Raw genomic sequence first — 19,992 nt, forward strand, 5'->3', positions numbered from 1 at the left:
GTAGGTTATACGGTACTCCCGGTACGTTAGGTGTACCCGTAGTACGTAGTAGTAGTAGTAGTCGTCGTGTGTAGTGTCGTACGTAGTACGTACGTACGTACGTACGTACGTACGTAGTAGTAGTAGTACGTACGTACGTACGTAGTAGTACGTACGTACGTACGTACGTACGTACGTACGTACTACGTACGTAGTACCGTTCGGTACTCGGTCTACGTCTACGGTACTAAGCTACGAGTACCGTAGTACGTAGTACTACGTCGTACGTGTACGTACGTAGGTACGTACGTTACGTACGTACGTACGTACGTACGTTACGTACGTACGTACGTACGTAACGTACGTACGTACGTACGTAGTACGTACGTAGTACGTACGTACGTACGTAGTACGTACGTACGTAGTGTAGTGTAGTGTAGTGTGTGTGTGTGTGTGTGTGTGTGTGTGTGTGTGTGTGTGTGTGTGTGTGTGTGTGTGTGTGTGTGTGTGTTTTAAAGGTTAAATAGGTTTGCAAAATGGTGTGATGATCAATGTTTAATTACTTGTTGAAACCGTTGAAACCCTAAGAAGTTATATTAAAGATTGGTGAAAGTTACTGCACAAGAAAATATTTCATATTCATATATCATGCAGATTATGTATCATGCAGATTATGTATCCAGCCAAACTAAACTAAACTCAGGCCAAGAACAACAAAGTTATGCTTCTTTGAACAGAGGAGAAGGGTGTGTTAGGGTTGGTACAGTATAATTATTATTTGCAAAGACAGAAAAATAATAAGATACATTAATCATTAAATCTATAATTTTTGTAAAACGTAAGTACGCTTTGGAAGAGCATTTTATTAGTTTTATATTAGTTATACCCTGGACTAATGGCATAACAGGCTTAAACCTAGGGCTGGCTTCTACATTTTCTATTTTCTATTTTCCACCAGATTGAGATACGTTTTCCCAGAGGGGCAAATACATGCCATTTGCACAACAAAATAAAAGTGCTTTATCCATGTTCCTAATCAATGACATGTCACAGACTGTGAAAAAAAATAACACCACCCTAGCCTTCCGTTTTTACGTAAAAAAATGACTGTGGCGTTATGTTAAGAAAGCGTTTTTATTTTTTTTATGGCCATTAAACATCATAGTGATTACTTTAAAGTGAGGTACAGCTTTAAATGTTTATCTTGAGGCTTATAGTGGAATACCCTGCAAGTGCTGCATTCTAAATGTTATTTAAGTACAGGTACAAAAGTAATGGCGTAAAAATATACTTAAAGTATGTAAAGTATAAGAACTTGTTTTGCAGATTTGCCCATTTCAGAATAATATTATATGCTTTGATCATAATTATTGATGCAAAGATGATGAAGGTGCAGCAAATTCCTGGGTAACTTGTGGATTTACTCCAAGTGTAACTAAAGTCTTATTTAAGTGTTTATTAAATTAATTAATTTAATTACATTTATGTCATTAAATTAATCCGAATCTGAAAAGTAATTAAAGGTATAAAAGTACACAATATACCTCTGGATTGTAGTAAATAGTATTAGAAACACTCAAGTAAAGTAGAAGTCCTTCAAAAATGGTACTTAAGTACAGTACTTGAGTAAATAATCTACAATTAGTTACAATACCACTGATAGCAAAGCAGTATAGTCCCCCTCGTTGTCCAGACGGGGGTGCTGAGCTGAAGCCTTCAATGAGCCTCAGCACAGTATGGCCTCAGCACGGAATCCTTTATTTTGCTGAGCTGTTAGCTACGTTTCCTTCCCACTAGTTTTATATCAGAAACCAGCAGCATAAACAAACTAGCATTAGCAGGAAAGGCTAATTATTTACGGAGCTAGCTTAAAGAAAAGGGCTACTCAATGTTTCGCTTGAGTTCAGACACTCTCAGTATACAGTGAGTAAAGTTACCACGGTTAATGTTTACGCTGCCTGGACATGGACGAGCCGGACACCGCAGCGATTCTTCCCGGGGACGTTCTCACCGCCAGGGACGAGGAGACACACGACTCTGGGGACCAAAAACATGAGGCCAAAGTAGCGAGCACCGGCTTCTTACGACCACCGTTTAGGTTTACATGCCCGGTGTCTGTAGAGCCGGTGCTGTTCCTCTCCATGTTTTCTCTAGCCCTGCAGGCGCCTCTGTCCACTCAGTACCTGTGGGACCGCATCAGCGAGGACCTCGGCTACAACGGCTCCAAGAGGTCGGGGTGCAGCAACGGCTCCGTGCCCCCCGACCCGCTGCAAACGGTAATGTCTTTAAACGGTTACTCAGCGGTAGTTAACGTCTTTTAACCGTTACTCATATTAAAAATAAAAATAAACTCAGTAAAAATTGTCTTTAATGGCAGTGGCAGTACATAAAATCGTGACATGGACTGAGGTTTACATTAGGGAATAACTATAACATTCACTTTATTGGTTTATTTAAAGGAAGTGTGGGCAAATGCTATTTTCCTCTATAATCCCAGCACAGGTGTTACTTGGTCACACTTAATGGTCAAAATAAGAATGTAAATAGGCAGTAATAAACGTGCTATTTACTAGAACCCTAATGATGTGTTGTAATTAAGAACACAATACAATTAGAATGCAAAGGAAATGGGATTATGGGTTACAAACAGTAACATGAGTCCCTTTGTTTGCTGATGAGTGTAGTTAACCAGGTCCCATTTTTCTTTTTCTGCAGGAGGTGGAAATCTTGACTGCCCACTGGAACCTGTACATCAGTCTTGGGGGATTTTCTGTAGGCCTGTTTGTGGTGCCTCTGCTGGGCTCATGGAGCGACCTCGCTGGTCGAAGACCCGTCCTCATCCTCCCAAACATTGGCCTGGCCCTCCAAGCGGTGGTTTACCTGGTGGTGATGTACCTGAAGCTGCCAGTGGGCTACTTTCTAGTTGGCAGGCTGCTAAGCGGCCTTTCCGGGGATTTCAACGCCATCCTGGCAGGCTGCTTTGCATATGTGGCTGATACCAGCGACAGAAAGTCCCGCACCATCAGGGTGGCAATCTTGGAGGCTTGTCTGGGCCTTTCAGGGATGCTAGCCAGCATCATCGGAGGGCAGTGGCGGCGGGCACAGGGGTAAGAAATCTGTGTTGTTACTAATGATTGGACCATCTAGGATTGAATGCAGATAAAAATGCACAATCAAAAATCAATAGGTTTATCATGGTGAGTTTCCATTATAGTAATAATCATCGCAATATTTGTGGAAAGGATAATTGTGAAATTTTATTTTTCAATTGTCACAGTATACAAAGAAGTATCATTCACAACAATTGACTTTCTTTCAAAATCAAATCTATTTAGATTGACATTCATTTCCATTATATTTGTACCTCTGTTTTTAGGTACATCAATCCCTTCTGGCTCGTCCTGGCCACAAACTTGGCCTCGGCTCTGTACGCTTACCTGTTCGTCCGTGACTCGGTCGTGCCTGACCCCAGTGCCAAGCTCCTCACTTCCCACCACTATAAAGCTATCTGGCACCTCTTCTCAACAGGAGGCAGTACCAGTGACGCCGGCGGGACATTTCACAGATGCAAGCTATGGCTTTACATGCTGTGTTTCTTTCTGGTGGTGACCGTACACTTCGGCAGCAGGGAGTTATACGTGTTGTTTGAGCTGAGCTCCCCGCTCTGCTGGGGGTCGGCCCTCATTGGCTACGGATCAGCAGCTCAGAACCTGGCCTACCTCAGCAGTCTGCTGGGGCTGAAGATCATGCAGCGCTGCCTGGAAGACTCCTGGGTGGCTCTCGTGGGTCTGGCCTCCAACGTCATCGGGCTGGTGGTGTTCTCTGTCGCTGACACCACACAGCTCATGTTCACAGGTGAGAGAATCTGAAGTGAGGGGGACGATTTTGTTCTTGTTTTTCTATCTAAAATATTTTCTATTCTTGAACGAAATGAAGCAAAGAAATTAGTATTTATCAAACATATTTATCCTTTAACATGGCATGAAGACATGATGTCGAGGACTACAAATCTATTTTAGGATTATCCATCACAGAAAAATAGTAGATTCAGTATCAGAGTGCAGCATGTAGTAGATTGCATGAATAATTAACATCATCTATAAAAGTTTACCCATGCAATGTAATGTGGATCTCAAGGATACTAAAATGGTTGCACAATACTGTACCGCCATTTATGACAGAATAAGAACATACAGGAAGGATACATACATAAAAATGATGGAACATCATTTAAAACATTATCAATCATTGTGTTGTCCCCATTTCACAATGGACAGTATAACTTTTTAGCTGACACTGTTGGAGGTCTTTATTGTGCATCAAAGTTCAAATGTGTTTCTGTCACCAGGTTACGGTCTGTGTTTCCTGTTCATGGCTGCGACGCCTGTGCTCAGGTCAAAGCTGTCCAAGTTGGTCGGCCAATCAGAACAAGGTCAGTCACTAAACATGCATAAATCATACTTGTGTTTTTAAACAGGTGGATTTAACAAGGCAAACTGTAACGATTTCAAGATGTGATGATTGTTTTGAAGTCTATTGTTTTGTTCACCTTTTTGTAATTGCACCAAATTGCTATTCTACAGTCTGGTTTAACTTGAACTGTTGTATTCATCAATAGTGTTTTTACTTTCCCCAGGCGCCCTGTTTGCCTCTGTTGCCTGTGTGGAGAGCTTGTGTTCCCTGGTGGGCAGTGGCCTTTTTAACTCCCTGTACCCAGCCACGCTGCACTTCATGAAGGGCTTCCCCTTCCTTTTTGCTGCCATCATCCTCTTCATCCCTGCTGGAATAATCGGGTGAGTGTTGCCTTATTGAACTTTCTTTGGCTTTTTCTATTAGTGAATTGTAGTCATAAAAGCAATTGTGACCAAAAAGCATATGACAAAAGAATAATTCCCACTTTGCAAAATTAGTCATTCACCATTTCCATGTGTGTTTTTGTAGGACCCTGCAATGTTTGGACCAGAGGAGAGAAAACAGAGACTCCACAGCATCCTGACCTGAGGAGAAGCAGAGGGCAGGAACGTGTCAGAGAGCTAATGTTTGTCCTGGTGTCAGTCTATGAGGTGAGCAGCTCTGACATGCATCTGTCCATCAGTGGTGCTGGGAGAGACTTTAATCTCAACAGTGATAGGGTAGCTGACTGTTTTTTAACTGGCTCAATGGAGGAATTCTTACTAGTGTCACCAAAGGGATCAAGACTTTAGGATGAAGAATCAACCTCCTGGCTGAAATGACTTTAAAACCGCCACAAAGTGGGGAGGGGGATTTGTTAAATCTCTGCTGGCCCTTAAAACTAACCAGTCTTCTGATGTTTCAACATGACATTTATACAAATGGTGAACAGAACAAGGTTCGTAGCACGTTTTATTTTGTGATTCTATATATTTTAAATGCAGTGTAATGTGTGCCAATGAAAATGCCTTATATTTAAATTAGAATGTATTAATACACACAATAGCTTAAGTGTTACGGTTGAGTGAAAGAAGCAGGACCCAAATACAGATAACTCTGATTAACCTTTATTTCAAGGATAAAAAGAAAATAACTTGGACAAAAAACAGAACACTCACCGGTGAACTCGAATGAGTTCACCGGTGAGTGTTCTGTTTTTTGTCCAAGTTATTTTCTTTTTATCCTTGAAATAAAGGTTAATCAGAGTTATCTGTATTTGGGTCCTGCTTCTTNTGTGTGTGTGTGTGTGTGTGTGTGTGTGTGTGTGTGTGTGTGTGTGCAAGTGGGTACCATTGTACAAACACACTGTGAAATAGTTACATTTTGCAGTTTCTGTGTCTCTCATGCAATCAGCTAATACACAAAGCAGAAGCAAGGAAGAGCATGCATATTTATGAACAGACACATAATGAAAATCAAAACAGAGTTTTCCTGGGGAAGAACACAAAAATGCACAAACATGAATAGAAGTGGACACACACACACACACACACACACACACACACACACACACACACACACACACACACACACACACACACTCACACAGGGTGGTTTAGTGCATGACAGTGTGATAGATGGTGAGGAATGAAGGACACAGACCATGTTCTTTTCTGCTGGCTGCCTGTCTGTGTGTCATCAGTCCCAGATTTTAGAAACCACAGGGTCCTAAAAAATAAACAATTTGGGGTTCATTTGTAACTTTGTCCACATGCCATTGACATCCCCAAAGCCTTGCTGGGAAAGTGAGTTTCTTCAAGTTGTTAAATGCTTTTGGAATGGTTACAAAAATCACAGTGATTCAGTGTTTATATTTGTTAATGTGTTTGAGTAGGACACTGAGCAGAAATGTGAACATGATGATTATTCCATTAACAAAACTTAATTTAAGAACAGATCTTACGACAATTTGTGAGGTTGGTATTTCACAATTCCTGTACCTTGGGTTAGTCAAAATTACGCTACTTTTCCTCCGGAGGCTTTTGGGACACATGACAAAACTGAATAAGTCATTCAATAGTTCAGTAAAATCAAATCAATAATCAGATTGGATTTATTGTCAAACTGATCATGCACTTAACCTATGATTCAAACTATAAATGGTATGTTTAAAATAATAAAGCACACAACCACACATCACACAAAATCCTCAGGTGCTAAGCAAATATAACCCAAATGGAAATTTGACTTGGACTGCGTCTATATGTCTTTAATGAAATAGTGTCCTGCCATATCGTCACTACAATTAATTAAAGACATAATGACACATTTAGAACAGATTTTTTGTCACTTTTGCCTGATCTGGAGTATTTATTATTTACTAAGTCTCTTAATGTGACTTTAATATTCTTGAAATGTTTTGCAAAGAACACAGTGCACAATGTACTGTTAACAAGCTGTTTAGATGATGATTTCTTTATGTGTCATATTGAAAAAAAATCTGAAAACACCTTTTGCAAATCTAGAGGCTAGACTTATACACTTTTTGTTAGGCTAGACTAACAAAGCCATCCCACAATCTTGAAATTCCCCTTTTTGCTTAAGGTCGCCTCCCAAGGGAGGACTCGAATCAGAGAAATAACAGCTTCACTCAGACTTCAACATGAGCCAATGTTTCTACACATGGTCAGATGAATGACCCACCTGCTTGAATATCTTTGTTCAATTCTCTTGTGGAAAGACCTCATTCGATAAATTCTGTTTCTACATACATTTGAGCTCCAAAAAGAAGGCCGTTTTGTATCGTGTTTTTCATTTGCATTGACAGTTCTTGCTTTACAAAGAAATTCTTAATTCACAAAATTGGCCTTTGTATATTAATTACTTACTTCATGCTATATTGAATTCTTGAAGGAAAAATGTATCTTTTACCACGCATGCCTCCACGGTGAATGAAAATGAAAGAAAACGAGAAAGTTCTCGATTAATTGAAGAAAACAGGGGCGGCGTTTAACAACAGAAAAATACATTAAAAACATCTGCAGTCGTGTAATTGAATCCAAGTCTCATTCATCAGGTCATTGTTAAATCCAGCCCCCATTTACCTCAGTTTATCAACAATGTTCTCGGTTTCTTTGATTCTTTGTTTACTGGGAGAAAGCATGTGAGAACAACACATTTTTCTTTAAGAATTGAAGGTATAGCACAGGATCATTTGTAAGTGATGGTCATTTTGTGGGTGAAGTATTCTTTTAATAACAGCTGAAATGCTTGTACTTGATGTCCTCCAGTGGTGCAGAAGTGTTATCAGGCATGAGACAATAAATCATCACTGGGTGTACTCCAAGATGCACACCCAACAGTGATGCTGTGTTTAAGTTAATCTTAAATAAGTGGTTGAGTCAGATGGTGGAAAAGTCATTATAATGTTTATCTGTAAAACACAGCAAAGAGGTAAAACTCATAGTTCACTTGGCATGTTATCCAGACTCAGATATTTATCTGATGATTAGGCCGGCTTTGCAAGGCTAAGACAGGTCTCAAGCAGAAGCAGACACGATTGGGGATAAACTATCAAGCAACAGTCAGCTTCTTTTTGAGATTAAGCATCATTTCCCTTTAAACATCGCCATTACAGGACCTGTCACCTCAAGATCCTCTCTGTGTGATCGGTCTCTGTCTTCAAAGTCTCTGGTTCTGCGTCGAGCCTCTTCAAAGGCTGCCTGGGCCAAAGCGTCCTCTTGCTGCAGGCACAGGCACAGGCACAGGCACAGGCACAGGCACACGCACACGCACACACACACGCACACGCACACGCACACGCGCACGCGCACACACACACACACACACACACACACACACACACACACACACACACACACACACACACACACACACACACACATACACATATACAGATAAAGAGTGAGATGAGACAGGGGAAGATGTGGTTTTTCTATTCATGCACACTATCCTGGTCTCATTCCCAGGGCGTCAAGTAGCAACATTTTGTCACACCCCTTGAAGTCTGATCCCGATTATGAAGGCACCTTTTTATGTTATAATGAGATGCATAGAAAACCTGATGTAGTGATAAAGTTTGTTTAGGAGGGAGTTATTTCAAAGATGTTACTTGACTTTTTTTTTTTTTTTTACCCAAACCACAATCTAACCCTTTACCTAACCTAGTTATTTTGTTTCAATACAGAACAATAACCACTGCTGGTTAGACACATAGGGCTACTCATTATATTAAAATTTGAACCCAAGGAGTACTGACCAAGTGTTTGTATGTGACTAGTTGAGAATTAGAATGGGTTGTTCACACCAAAAGACATAAATCAGTCTGCATGCGTGTGCTGTGTTACCTGCGCCCTCTCTTCATCCAATTCCAGGTATCCCATCCCATCCAGTCTCTGTAGGTCAATCCAGCCTCTCCAGGTCACACACACCCCGTTCAAAATCATGGGAGCCTTTAAATAGACCTGGATGGAGAGAGAGTGAGAGAGAGAGATTAATGCCAAAAGCAGATATATTTTTTATTTTTTATGCAACATCACTGCAGCACTGACCTGCTTTGATTTAAAATGTGTCCAGTTTTTGTTATTTATAAGGTGTTAATATGGCAAAAAGTGACATCTAGAATGTACCAAAAGACATAGATCTGACGCTGTCCAGAACTATATAACATTTAATTTGGCAAGCAATACCTTTCCAATAAAATAACAGGTTAAAATGAAAATTGAGAATCTTAAAAAGCTCTTTGCTCCCGGGATGGAAGCCATCCCAACCTCGCTATTAGTGCTGTGAAAAAGGAAAAACCACCAACTACGTCAACACCTCTCCAGTACAATTGAGTGTTAGACTTCTAAATCACTGACAGACACACACACTTTGACATTCATGTACATGTGCCCATGTGCACAACCCATGTAGGTAAGTGCGTTTTCGTAAGGGAGTGCAACCATACATGTGTAAAATGTATGTCATTGTGCTTGCTGCTGCAGGATGTCAGTCCAGTGTTTTGGGCTAATAGGCATTTTGTATTGGACTAAATACACAAAAAGTGGTCAAAAATAAATATCATGTGCCTAATAAACATCTTTATCATTTGTATTTGAGTGTGTGTGTGTGTGTGTGTGTGTGTGTGTGTGTGTGTGTGTGTGTGTGTGTGTGTGTGTGTGTGTGTGTGTGTGTGTGTGTTTTATTTTAAAATGGCCATTGCAATCTATGACTTTTTCACAGACTGCCAGCTAAAATACGACTTTGTGGTATCTAATCCTTGGTAATAACTTAATTTGTTTCCTGAAAATAAATGTGATGCTGTTTTGATGTTCATGTGACTTCAGTTCAATCCGATATATCCAAACAAAGTGCAAAACAACATTTCAGCAGGCTCTCAACAGGTAATTTCCTCGGTTTTGTCAGACCGTGTGAGTTTATGTTTTGCCTGTTTGTGAGAGGGAGAGCAGAACAGTTGGACAATGAGCAGTGATAAAAAGAGTTATCCATTTTAATCCTTTTCTGTTATTCATGTACAGCACAGTTAGCCCATCAACAGTGTCAGACAGACAGAGGAGGCACAGACTTGGTCTCTTTCTCCACTCCTGATTATATAACATGGCTATGGCTCTATTCTAGAAGGGCAGCAATGTAACGAGAACATTATGTAAGTGTGGCCGAATCTGTGTATGTTCATGAGATGAGGAAATGTACACATATGATCACAGAACCATTTATCTTAGTACATTTGAGCTGCAGCAGTGTAGATTACTCTAAACTAATATAAACAATTCTAATGAAAAATAAAGTCACAACACAGAGTTAGTTAAAGGTAAGTAAGTAGGTCATTTTGGAGAAACCAGCTTGAGTGCGCTAAAATGTGAAAATACACAGCCGGAAAAAATCTGCCACTTCCTTATAGAGCCCCTCCTCCAACACACACCAACGCGCAAATGACCAATGAGGGCACGAGAAAAGTTTGTGCACAGATGGAAGGCTGACAGGCAGGTAGGCCATCCAGTTATTTTAGCCGCGGGCCGACTCAGATGATTGGTCGTGCTTTTTACAGTAGTACGGCTTCCACAGATTACATTTTTTATGGATTTTTTGTCAAAGCACTTCAGATATTCATTGCTATCGGGATGTTAAGAGCATTCCATGGAATATAACAAAAAGTGTATCTCGAGCCGGTTCCTCAAACTTACCTACCCAACCTTTAACTAGCTATTCAAGTAATCATTAGTAATGAGCATTTAGCAGCTTACAAGCTAGACATTTATCTGCCAAAAGTTGGTTGAGACCAAAGCAGAGCTAAAAGACGAGTTGCCAGAAACATAAGCATCATCAAAACGACGCTTATGTTTGTGAGCAAAAAAATGAAACAGATTTACCGAAGCAATGCTTTGATTAGCCTTTCAAAAAGAGCTGTATAAACGAGTCTCTCAACCTAAAATATTATCAAAACCTTGCTTAAGTGTGACACAGTTGCTGTCTTAAATTCCTTACTTTTTCTTCCTCTTTCCCACGATACACTGATTTCCATGGGGAAGAGACAACACACAGTGAGAGGCAAGGAAACACACTAAGACTATTTTTCCCAGGGTAGAAAGTTATAGGTGGTATTTTTAACTGAGTAAATAAATATTTAGGAATTCATTTAAAAAATGAAACACTACCTTCAAAAAGGGGACACACCCAGTTAAATGGATTCGTCTGTGTAACACTGGGCAAACTTCATGTTCCTACATTTTTATTCAGGCTATTTTTGGACAGCCTTGCATAGGGACTTCTTTTACCGCAGCTACCCACACTGCACCGGGGTTCCAGGGGAGACTGCACTCCAAGAGACTGTGGGTTTTTTGTGTTTATTCGAGTGAATGTATGTGTGTGTGTGTGTGTGTGTGTGTGTGTGTGTGTGTGTGTGTGTGTGTGTGTGTGCGTGCGTGCGTGCGTGCGTGTGTGTGTGTGACAGAGAGAGATGTGTAAGGGAAAGATGGCTTCTACATCTGTGGGGCTGCATGTTGCTTTTAAAGGAAACTCCATTTGGCTTGACAGGCAAAGTGTGTGTGTGTGTGTGTGTGTGTGTGTGTGTGTGTGTGTGTGTGTGTGTGTGTGTGTGTGTGTGTGTGTGTGTGTGTGTGTGTGGGGAAACGGCCCAACCACAGACTTCCTCTGAGAGAGAACCATGTCAAACCCCCACATCCATTTACCAACACACACTCACACGAAGACAGAAGAACTCTCACACACTACAGCACACTGTGAATAAGAAAGATAGAGAATGAAATTCAGTGGAAATTATACTTTTTAAAACCAAGAGCAAGTTTTGTAAAGCTCTAGGTGTCAGAGACCATGTGGGAAAACGTGTGTTGTTCTACTGATTTGTATTTACCTGTAGTAATTCTGTTGAGAAGATTTCTAAATTAAAGTTAAGAACATCTTGACAATAGTATAAACTGCCCTGTTAATGTATCATGTTAGCTTTATCTAAAATGCAGATTACAATTCTAACCTTTTGCAGATAAATGTGAACATAAAAACATTTGATAATCCAATGAAATGTTATAATGAACGGTTAAACTTTCTTCTGATAATTGTAAATGTAAATTTCACATTTGTTGCCCTGCGTTCTTCTTTAGATTCAGTTTTGCTCACTAAATGCATCATGTGTTTCCATGAGCTCTAACAAATGTGCCAAATTCATTTCCTTCATCATTTGAGTAGCTGTTATTTTTGTACTTTAAATCCATCCATCAAATCCATGATTAGGATCCAATGATTCTGGTGTGTCCTCTCTCTGTGCATGTGTATACTCTAAAAACACAATAAGGACCCACTTATAGTCAAAAAGAAGAGGTCACTTAATAGTTTAAAGGTGATAGCCTGAAACACTTAATAACGGTTTTACTATTATTTGTGTACCTGTTCTTACAGACATGCATGCACTGGGCTCTTACGTCATCCAGTCCTGTGAGTGTGAACCTGAACATTTAGATCACATCTCCGTTGACAGTATTCTGCAGTCAACATGACGTGATGAGCATATTGCAAAGCATCAAAACTTAAATGTAGGTGATTTTAGTGCTCAAACTAAGGCTGAAGGACTTTATTGTTCAACATAATTTACCTCAAGTCATTTGTAGTGTAGAGTCAAAGGATGAAGTTCCAAATACACAACATAATGTCATCTTTCTTTTTGGTTGAGCAAAGACTTCCTTCTGCAATCAGTGAGTACTGTAGCTGCAGTCTCGTGATTCAATGCAGACAATTTTTTTCCCTGTGAATTCTGAGCACAAACGGGCCTCATAAACCAATTGTTTATAAGAAGAAACGTATTCTTAACAGCGACATGGACCATTTTTACAAGTGACTGATGTCTTTTCGGATATATTCTTAGGTTAGAGGTTCTTACAACAGAATCTACGTTCACTCAAGAGCACACTTTTGTAGGCTGACGTAACACTTTAACATTGATTCAGTGAAAGCATCCCATACCTATGTCCATGCACTACTGACAATATGTCATATGAATCTTGTTTGGCATTCACTTCTCCATCCTCTTGCGACTTCTGTTTGAACATTTCAATTTCTGTGTGCACACTGCCCTGCAGTTGAAAGCCTTTATATTTGGGTTGGTGGGGTGTCTACCTGCTAACAAGGATCTGGCACACTTTTCAATGGGCTTCATCATCGAACAATCTGTCATGACTCTGAAATAGACTTTTCTGAGAAGATATTATGGATAAGGCCCAATTTTGTATTTCTTCCACTTTAAACCAAAACCTCTGCCGGGCAAAGATGTGAACTTAGGCCGTACACCAACCTATTCCTTTTGATCTAGACTCCTCCAAGTTACTGTAAGTACTTCCTACTGTGTGTGTGTGTGTGTGTGTGTGTGTGTGTGTGTGTGTGTGTGTGTGTGTGTGTGTGTGTGTGTGTGTGTGTGTGTGTGTGTGTGTGTGTGTGTGTGTGTGAAGCAGTGGGCAATTGTGCTGACTAGATGGTTGGCATCAGGCTGAATGAGACACAGTATGCCAACACATCCCGCTACATCTGCGTCACGCACTGACTACCAACACACTTTCTGATGCACACACACCCTACACACCACACACGCACACACAAATACACACACACACACACAGCAATGCCCACGAGGTGTGCGAACACAATGGGCTACTGTGTTTTCAGCCTCGTGAGTTGTGGCAGTCTGTCTCTCTCACACACACATGCAAGCGCAAACAGTCACACACTGATAAACACATTCAAATAAACAACAGCACAATGTATTACCAGCACCATTATGTCTATACTGTATGTGTGTGTGCGAGTGTGTTTGCACATTTAGAATAAGAATCTGTGTGTATGTGTGGGTTATTCACACAATAAACAGCTGTCTGAGTCAGCAGCCAGCACAGGCAACTCAGGCTCTCTACTTTTTCTTTCTTTCTTCCTCACTATCCTTCCATGTGTCTTATCAGATCAATAATATCACCATCCTCTTCTCTTGTCTCCAGAAAGTCATTCAATCATTTAATTAAAGAAAAGGTAATAAATGACCAGAAACAAAATAAAAAACAGCATCAGGATGGCTGCCAGGACAATATGGCACTGTACTTCACATCACATGTTCCATCTCCACAGCACACTGACAAACACATTAACTCACAGCTTCTCTTTCACAGCCAACAACAAAGACATAATCCCTCCACTGAATACAACTCCAACAACAACGCCATGCTTTCATTTCCTGCAGTTATAAAAAAATGTAGGACATGAAGGTGAGATGAAATTACCACTGTTTCAACATCAACAGAGAAGCAAAGATGGGTAGATTATCAAGAAGCATGAAAATGATGTTTTTAGATTCCTCGCAAACAAAACCTAACTCAAGTAATGTAATAGCATTACCATATAAGAAACAACTCTTTCTGGTAGGGCTGCACGACATTGACAAATGATCAATATAATATAAAAAAAATACATATATTGTTTCTATTTTAAACATCGCACAGACAATAATTTGAGCGCAAACATAAATTAAATAAAATAGATCTATTTTTACAATGCTTGTGGCACAATCATTTGGCTCCGATGAACACAAATTGAGTCTCATATGAATTGGATACATATAATAATCATAATATTAACTAATAATAAATTATATTAAATCATTTACCATTATTATTATTATTTTATTTTTTAAATTATTATTATTATATATTTGTTGGTAGTATAATAATAATAATTATAATTATAATATGTAACAAATGCATATGAGGTGTATTATTATTAATCATGCTAGGGCCGTGTGACAGGGATGAAATCCTCCAATGTGGTTTTGGTAACTTTCTTTTGAGGAAAGATTATAGAGCAATTATTATAAAGAGGAATTGACAATTACTAGCAAAAGAGAGAATGGGAAGGAAAGAGACAGAAAGAGGAAGGTGTAGCTGTGATAAGTCTATGTGTGTGTATAATTGTGCCAGGTGTGAGAGCCGGTGGAGATAAAGCATGTGACTGGCCTTCTGTTTTTAATCCCACGCACACACACGCACGCACGCACGCACGCACACACACACACACACACACACACACACACACACACACACACACACACACACACACACACACACAGGTATAATAGTACGGGACTCTCCACTGCATGGTCACTCTCTCTGGTTCTGCTTCCCACCCTGTAATTATAAAGGCTGCAAAACAACATACCTGACACCTGATAAGTGATAATGTTGAATACTGTTCTGCTGCTTACTGTGTACTGCTAAAATACTCATTGCTTATTTGATTTTTTTTTAAAAACATTGTAACTTTATGTTGTTAAATTAAAAGCCAATTGAGGGTCGTTTTTAGATGTGTTTTCAATTGAAAAGAAACATGAATAGTAATGCATAAATGTATGAAAGAAATTATCTAAAGGGGCACATTTCCACAACAACAATTATACATTTACGAAAATGCAAACTTGAGTATTCTAGAAGATTATAAAGTTATGTTGTGCCAGAAACTCTGAAATCCCCTGAGATTTAAGTCACACATTTATTGGAAAACCTCATGAAACCACAGTTAACACCAGTAAGCAGGAAAGGCCACACATACACGTTAGTGCGGGCTGTATTTCTGTCAGAATTAGAGATTACAGTCCTTCTCCTTCTGCCTTTTTGTTGTGCTTCCACCAGATAAGGCCCCCTTTTTTGTGTTACTTTGATGTTTAAACTATTGTTACCAGTGCAGAACATTTTTCCTTAGACTGTCGGATAATCCTTACTTTCTCAAAGACCACTTGAATTACCATATGAAGGTTAACATTTTTGACAAATTACATAAAAAATATGTTGCCAACGATCCCCAGCTTTAATCTTTAAAGATTATTCATGTAAAGATAATTTATTTTAGAATATAACCCTCCTTTTCCGGATATGTAATTTATTTTCTTTCCCTACATTGGCCCTGATTGACTAAGTTAATATTACTACAACAATAAATAACAATATATTGTGCAGCACACACATCACAACACTTATCAAAGCGACAGTCAAATATGTTTTACTTCCAAGGAGTATTAGCCAGATGTTAAAGGAACAACATATGACTTTGGGTTAGTCTCTAGAAATCAAGAAGCCTGTTTTGTTTTTGTTTTATTCATTGTCCTCCCTCTGAACCAATTTTGCTATAATAAACGTGTTGCCAGACTCATGACTCAAAATCTTATTCTTCCGTTCTGTCAGTTCTGTGTTTAGAATTGAAATACTGAAGACTCTTGTCCAGTCATAAGTTTTCTATTGCAAAGTAATTGTTCACTGGTTCACTGGCAGTTTGTATTTCCATTGTGAGTTGGCCCCGGCCCACGCAAAATCTCTAACTGCCTGTAGACACATAATGTGCATCAATGCTATGCAAAGTCATCTCTATGCACACAGAGGGGCCAAAAAACACTTTTTGTTCCTATGTCTTTCATGGGGATGGAAATCTCATGCAAATATATACACAGGCTGAAGATTGAGTTACAAAAACAGAGAGCGTGGGACAGAACATAAGGAGGAGAGTGTTGAGCAAAGATCACATTATTTCACTTCAAATAGACAGGCGTTAAACTAAAATGTACGTTAAACCGTGATTAGCTTAGTTTAAGACCAAGACCATAATGGCAATAAAACACTAAGGGCAGACTGGGCGTGTTCATCTATCCACCCCTTGTTATGCATATTTCACAATTGCAGCAGAAAAGAAAATATTCTAAAAACATCTGCGTTTCTCTCAAAAAGAACATTAACACTTGAATGAGGTGTAAAAGTTGGTGTATTCATAAAATCTAAAAGCGAAAAAATGCAATGGAACCAGATGTGTAGTTTATTTGGGGTTACAGAGAGGAAGCATGTAAAAATCCAACAAAACTTCTGCTCTGCGGAATACACAATACATGTTTTCTTAATCTCTCTACCTGTAACTACAAAACGCTTTTAATCGCATATTTGTAATAGATGGAAACAAGCATTTTCCCAAATTTTCTTTTGACAATTTAATCAAAATGTGGTCAAAAATATTATAAATTTGGATGTAAACCTGGCTTGTGACTTATTATCGGCTCTTAAGGAACAAGTGGTATTTCTAGACAGGAGAGACAGAGCTAGCTTTTTAGCATGCTTATTTCAGTGATTATCTTTGCAACACAATACGTAAATGGCTTTAATATCAACACTGTAACCTTTTTACATTCTGTTGGTCGTTAATTCGTGTTGTGAATGTTTAACTGAATTCCAAGCCAAATCTTAAAAATTGCAGCTTTCAGAGACAAGCACAAATGTTAAAGTCCAGGTGAGTAGTGCATTCCCCAGGTCCAGCTTAGCAGACACTTACTGGAAGAGAAGGTCTAAGAATAGAGAAATGGAGTAACATCCACATGCTGGTTTTCACACCAGACTGACCTCTCCCTACACAGTTTTCTATCTATTTGTTGTTGACCATGTATGCGTAAATGCACTTAGAGATTCTGTAACAAAGACATGATCCCACAATAAGAGCATATAAAAAGAGGACCTTGTCTGTGCCTGTGTGGCAGTGCATTATGGGAGTGGGTGTGGTCATTAATCTAAAGCCTGGAGCAGGGAATATGAAACCCTGTGGGAGGAGACGGCGACGGTACTGTGTGTGTTTGTGTGTGTGTACAGGGAAGAGGTTTTGAGGTGCATTCATGTCTTTTAACAGAGAGACTCCATAATTCTGTGAGGCCACGAAGAAAGTTTACTTATGCTGATTGAAATTAAACAAGCTTACTGGACATTCACACGATGTACACAAAGTAAAACACACACACACACACACACACACACACACACACACACACACACACACACACACACACACACACACACACACACACACACACAGACTTGATGGTGATATGCATGTGACACAGGAGAATCCTGGAAGCTTAAAGTTGATGACTAAATTACAGGGCAACAGAGGTGTCGGATAAGAAATTATCTGAGAGGGCTTTTCATCTCTGTCAACTGAAAGAGCTTTTTAATTTTGGGGGATAGAGGCTGAGATTACATGTTATCATGTCCATCAAAAGAATAAATGGAAAACATGCCGTTCCGACAATATGCATTGTCCCAATGTGATGATATGAATCAGTGGCGTAACTCAGAAGCGCCACATGTAGGCTATCAATAACAGCCTGCCCTGGCCTCAGACCACCACAGCCTGACAAAGGCACAGCGAACTAATCACACAATCACTTTACAGAATTAATTGAGATTTGGAGGACGATGTAAGACAAAAAAAACTGTCTAATTTCATAAGTTTAGCCATTACATCTCCTTGTTCTCTCTTGTCCTTTCTCTTTTGAGCGCCGCTCTTGTGCTTTGGTTTGCTGTACATTATAAATGCAAGCTATTCAATTTTTGATGATGCTGCCGAACTTGCTGCTGCTAGCTACAGTACCTATAACTTTTGAGGTTGATTAAACGGTTCGTTCGTCACGCAAGGTATCACATGACATGAAAGCAAGGTCATTGGACAGACAAATGACAAATTAATTTTAATAATCTTTTTTTTTGCATGGGCCCCTGGCCGGCGATAGTTACGCCACTGATATGAATATGCTTAGTAAAAATATCTGTTTTATCATAGTATACAGTATATACAATTTAACATTTCAAGGTGTGAAGCTTAAGCACTTCACAGGTGAAATACAATATGATTATTAAATTAAAATAACATTTGCCAGGACTTCAATGCTTAAAAAAACACTTTGGCTGCCGTGGAAAATCAGATGTATGTTCCGCAGCGACGGTAATAGTACCTGTACGTTTGGCCCAGCCTAACCATGCATCCATTCTTACCGCCACTAAGCAGCTAATGTTAGCTAATTGCTATGAGCGCCGCTGCAGCGTGAACTTAAAGTGGACCTATCATGCTATATTTGAAAAATATATTGTAGGGTCATACCTATAAAAAACATGTCTGTGATGTTTTTTGCTTAAAATACCAAACAGATCACCCATTGTAGCCATGCCTCATACTGCTCAAACCCCTCTTTTGCAGTGTTAATTTCCTCAACGAAAACTATGACGAACATTTTTCGTCAACGACCTTTTTTACATGACTAAGACGAGATGATGACAAGCTAAAACTAGATTCTTGATAACGAAAACTATGACGAAATGTATATTTATTTATATTTATTTTCATTGACGAGACGAGACGGGACTAAGGTGTTAATGGTGGACTATTGGACATTCAAAATGCAGCATACTTTCCCTCAAGTGTCCATCTTGTCTGTCAAAATGCATCTTACGTTTCTAACTTGCAATATCATTATTTCCGCTCTCTTCACTCCAGAAGAGCGATCTCCCTGTATCTCTCTGTGTGCGGGGGGCGGGGCCTAACAGACATGCTGCAGCAGACACAGAGATCTGCCGGGGAAGGAGCGTTCAGAGAGTATAGAGACACATTTTGACTAAAAGTTGACTAAAATGTAATTTTTCATCGACTAAAAGTTGACTAACACGTTTTGAATTTTTTTGTCGACTAAAACTAGACTAAAACAACGAAGGATAGGAATGACTAAAATGTGACTAAAACTAATAACCATTTTTGTCTAAAGACTAAGACTAAATCAAAATTAACACTGCTCTTTTGCAACCCCGCAAGAGAAACGCAGATCTTGGGTCCTTAGCTTGAAAAAAAAGAAAGAAGAGGAGGTGGAGCTAATGCCTGATCAGAATTCTACCGGAGATAAAGTAAAATTTGGTTGTGATAAAACGCCATCCTGTTTTGCGGAGAGAGAAAAGGAGACATGGGTTTAGAAAAATTTTTGCCCCATGTTGCTCGCCTATGTCTAAGGTAGGCGACACTGCACAGGTAGGCGACACTACCGTATCGCCGCCGCTGGGTGTCTTTCAACGATAGTCCTTTTGGTTACGGACCTGTACAAGAACCTGCAAGAAACAAATGTTATCGTTCAGGAGCGTTGTGAGTCTCGATTGGACATGACTTTCGTGTACACAATTTTCGTCCTTTATCTTTTTTGAGGGGAACACTATTTGGACTTTCTCTTTTTCGTAAACTCGAGGTATGAAAGTCTTTAATTAGGAC

The 19,992-nt window shown here is 39.5% G+C and overlaps 4 protein-coding genes across 7 annotated transcripts in view; 2 read left to right on the forward strand and 2 right to left on the reverse strand.

Moving 5' to 3' along the window:
• LOC104966726 (solute carrier family 13 member 2-like) overlaps window positions 1-2,003 on the reverse strand; it is a 12,241-nt gene extending 10,238 nt beyond the window's left edge. The window contains exon 1 of the mRNA XM_010795965.1: window positions 1,917-2,003. The gene's annotated coding sequence lies outside the window, so the exon portion shown is untranslated. The remainder of the gene's footprint in view (window positions 1-1,916) is intronic.
• LOC104966725 (core-binding factor subunit beta-like) overlaps window positions 1-8,851 on the reverse strand; it is an 18,173-nt gene extending 9,322 nt beyond the window's left edge. Inside the window, exons 1-3 of the mRNA XM_010795963.1 lie at window positions 8,739-8,851; window positions 8,019-8,114; window positions 6,030-6,099 (exon numbers count right to left, since the gene is read on the reverse strand). Coding sequence (XP_010794265.1) covers window positions 6,070-6,099; window positions 8,019-8,114; window positions 8,739-8,837 — 225 coding nt within the window. The 5' untranslated portion in view covers window positions 8,838-8,851 and the 3' untranslated portion in view covers window positions 6,030-6,069. The remainder of the gene's footprint in view (window positions 1-6,029; window positions 6,100-8,018; window positions 8,115-8,738) is intronic.
• LOC104966729 (zinc finger protein Aiolos-like) overlaps window positions 1-19,992 on the forward strand; it is a 596,491-nt gene that overhangs the window by 475,870 nt on the left and 100,629 nt on the right. The gene's annotated exons all lie outside the window — the stretch shown is intronic.
• Window positions 1,732-5,530, forward strand: slc46a1 (solute carrier family 46 member 1). 2 transcript variants are annotated; one of them, XM_010795961.1, is made up of 6 exons: window positions 1,732-2,255; window positions 2,695-3,086; window positions 3,356-3,834; window positions 4,328-4,411; window positions 4,616-4,772; window positions 4,921-5,530. In XM_010795961.1, exons 1-6 carry the CDS (start codon window positions 1,944-1,946, stop codon window positions 4,973-4,975), a joined length of 1,479 nt encoding a protein of 492 aa, XP_010794263.1. In that variant the 5' UTR covers window positions 1,732-1,943; the 3' UTR covers window positions 4,976-5,530. The 2 variants fall into 2 exon arrangements, with proteins under 2 accessions (XP_010794263.1, XP_010794264.1); XM_010795962.1 differs by lacking the exon at window positions 4,921-5,530 and having other exon boundaries at window positions 4,616-4,776.

This window comes from Notothenia coriiceps, unplaced genomic scaffold (genome assembly GCF_000735185.1).
Source record: "Notothenia coriiceps isolate Sejong01 unplaced genomic scaffold, NC01 NC01_scaffold00037250, whole genome shotgun sequence".
In the NCBI taxonomy this organism is placed as follows: Eukaryota; Metazoa; Chordata; class Actinopteri; order Perciformes; family Nototheniidae; genus Notothenia; species Notothenia coriiceps.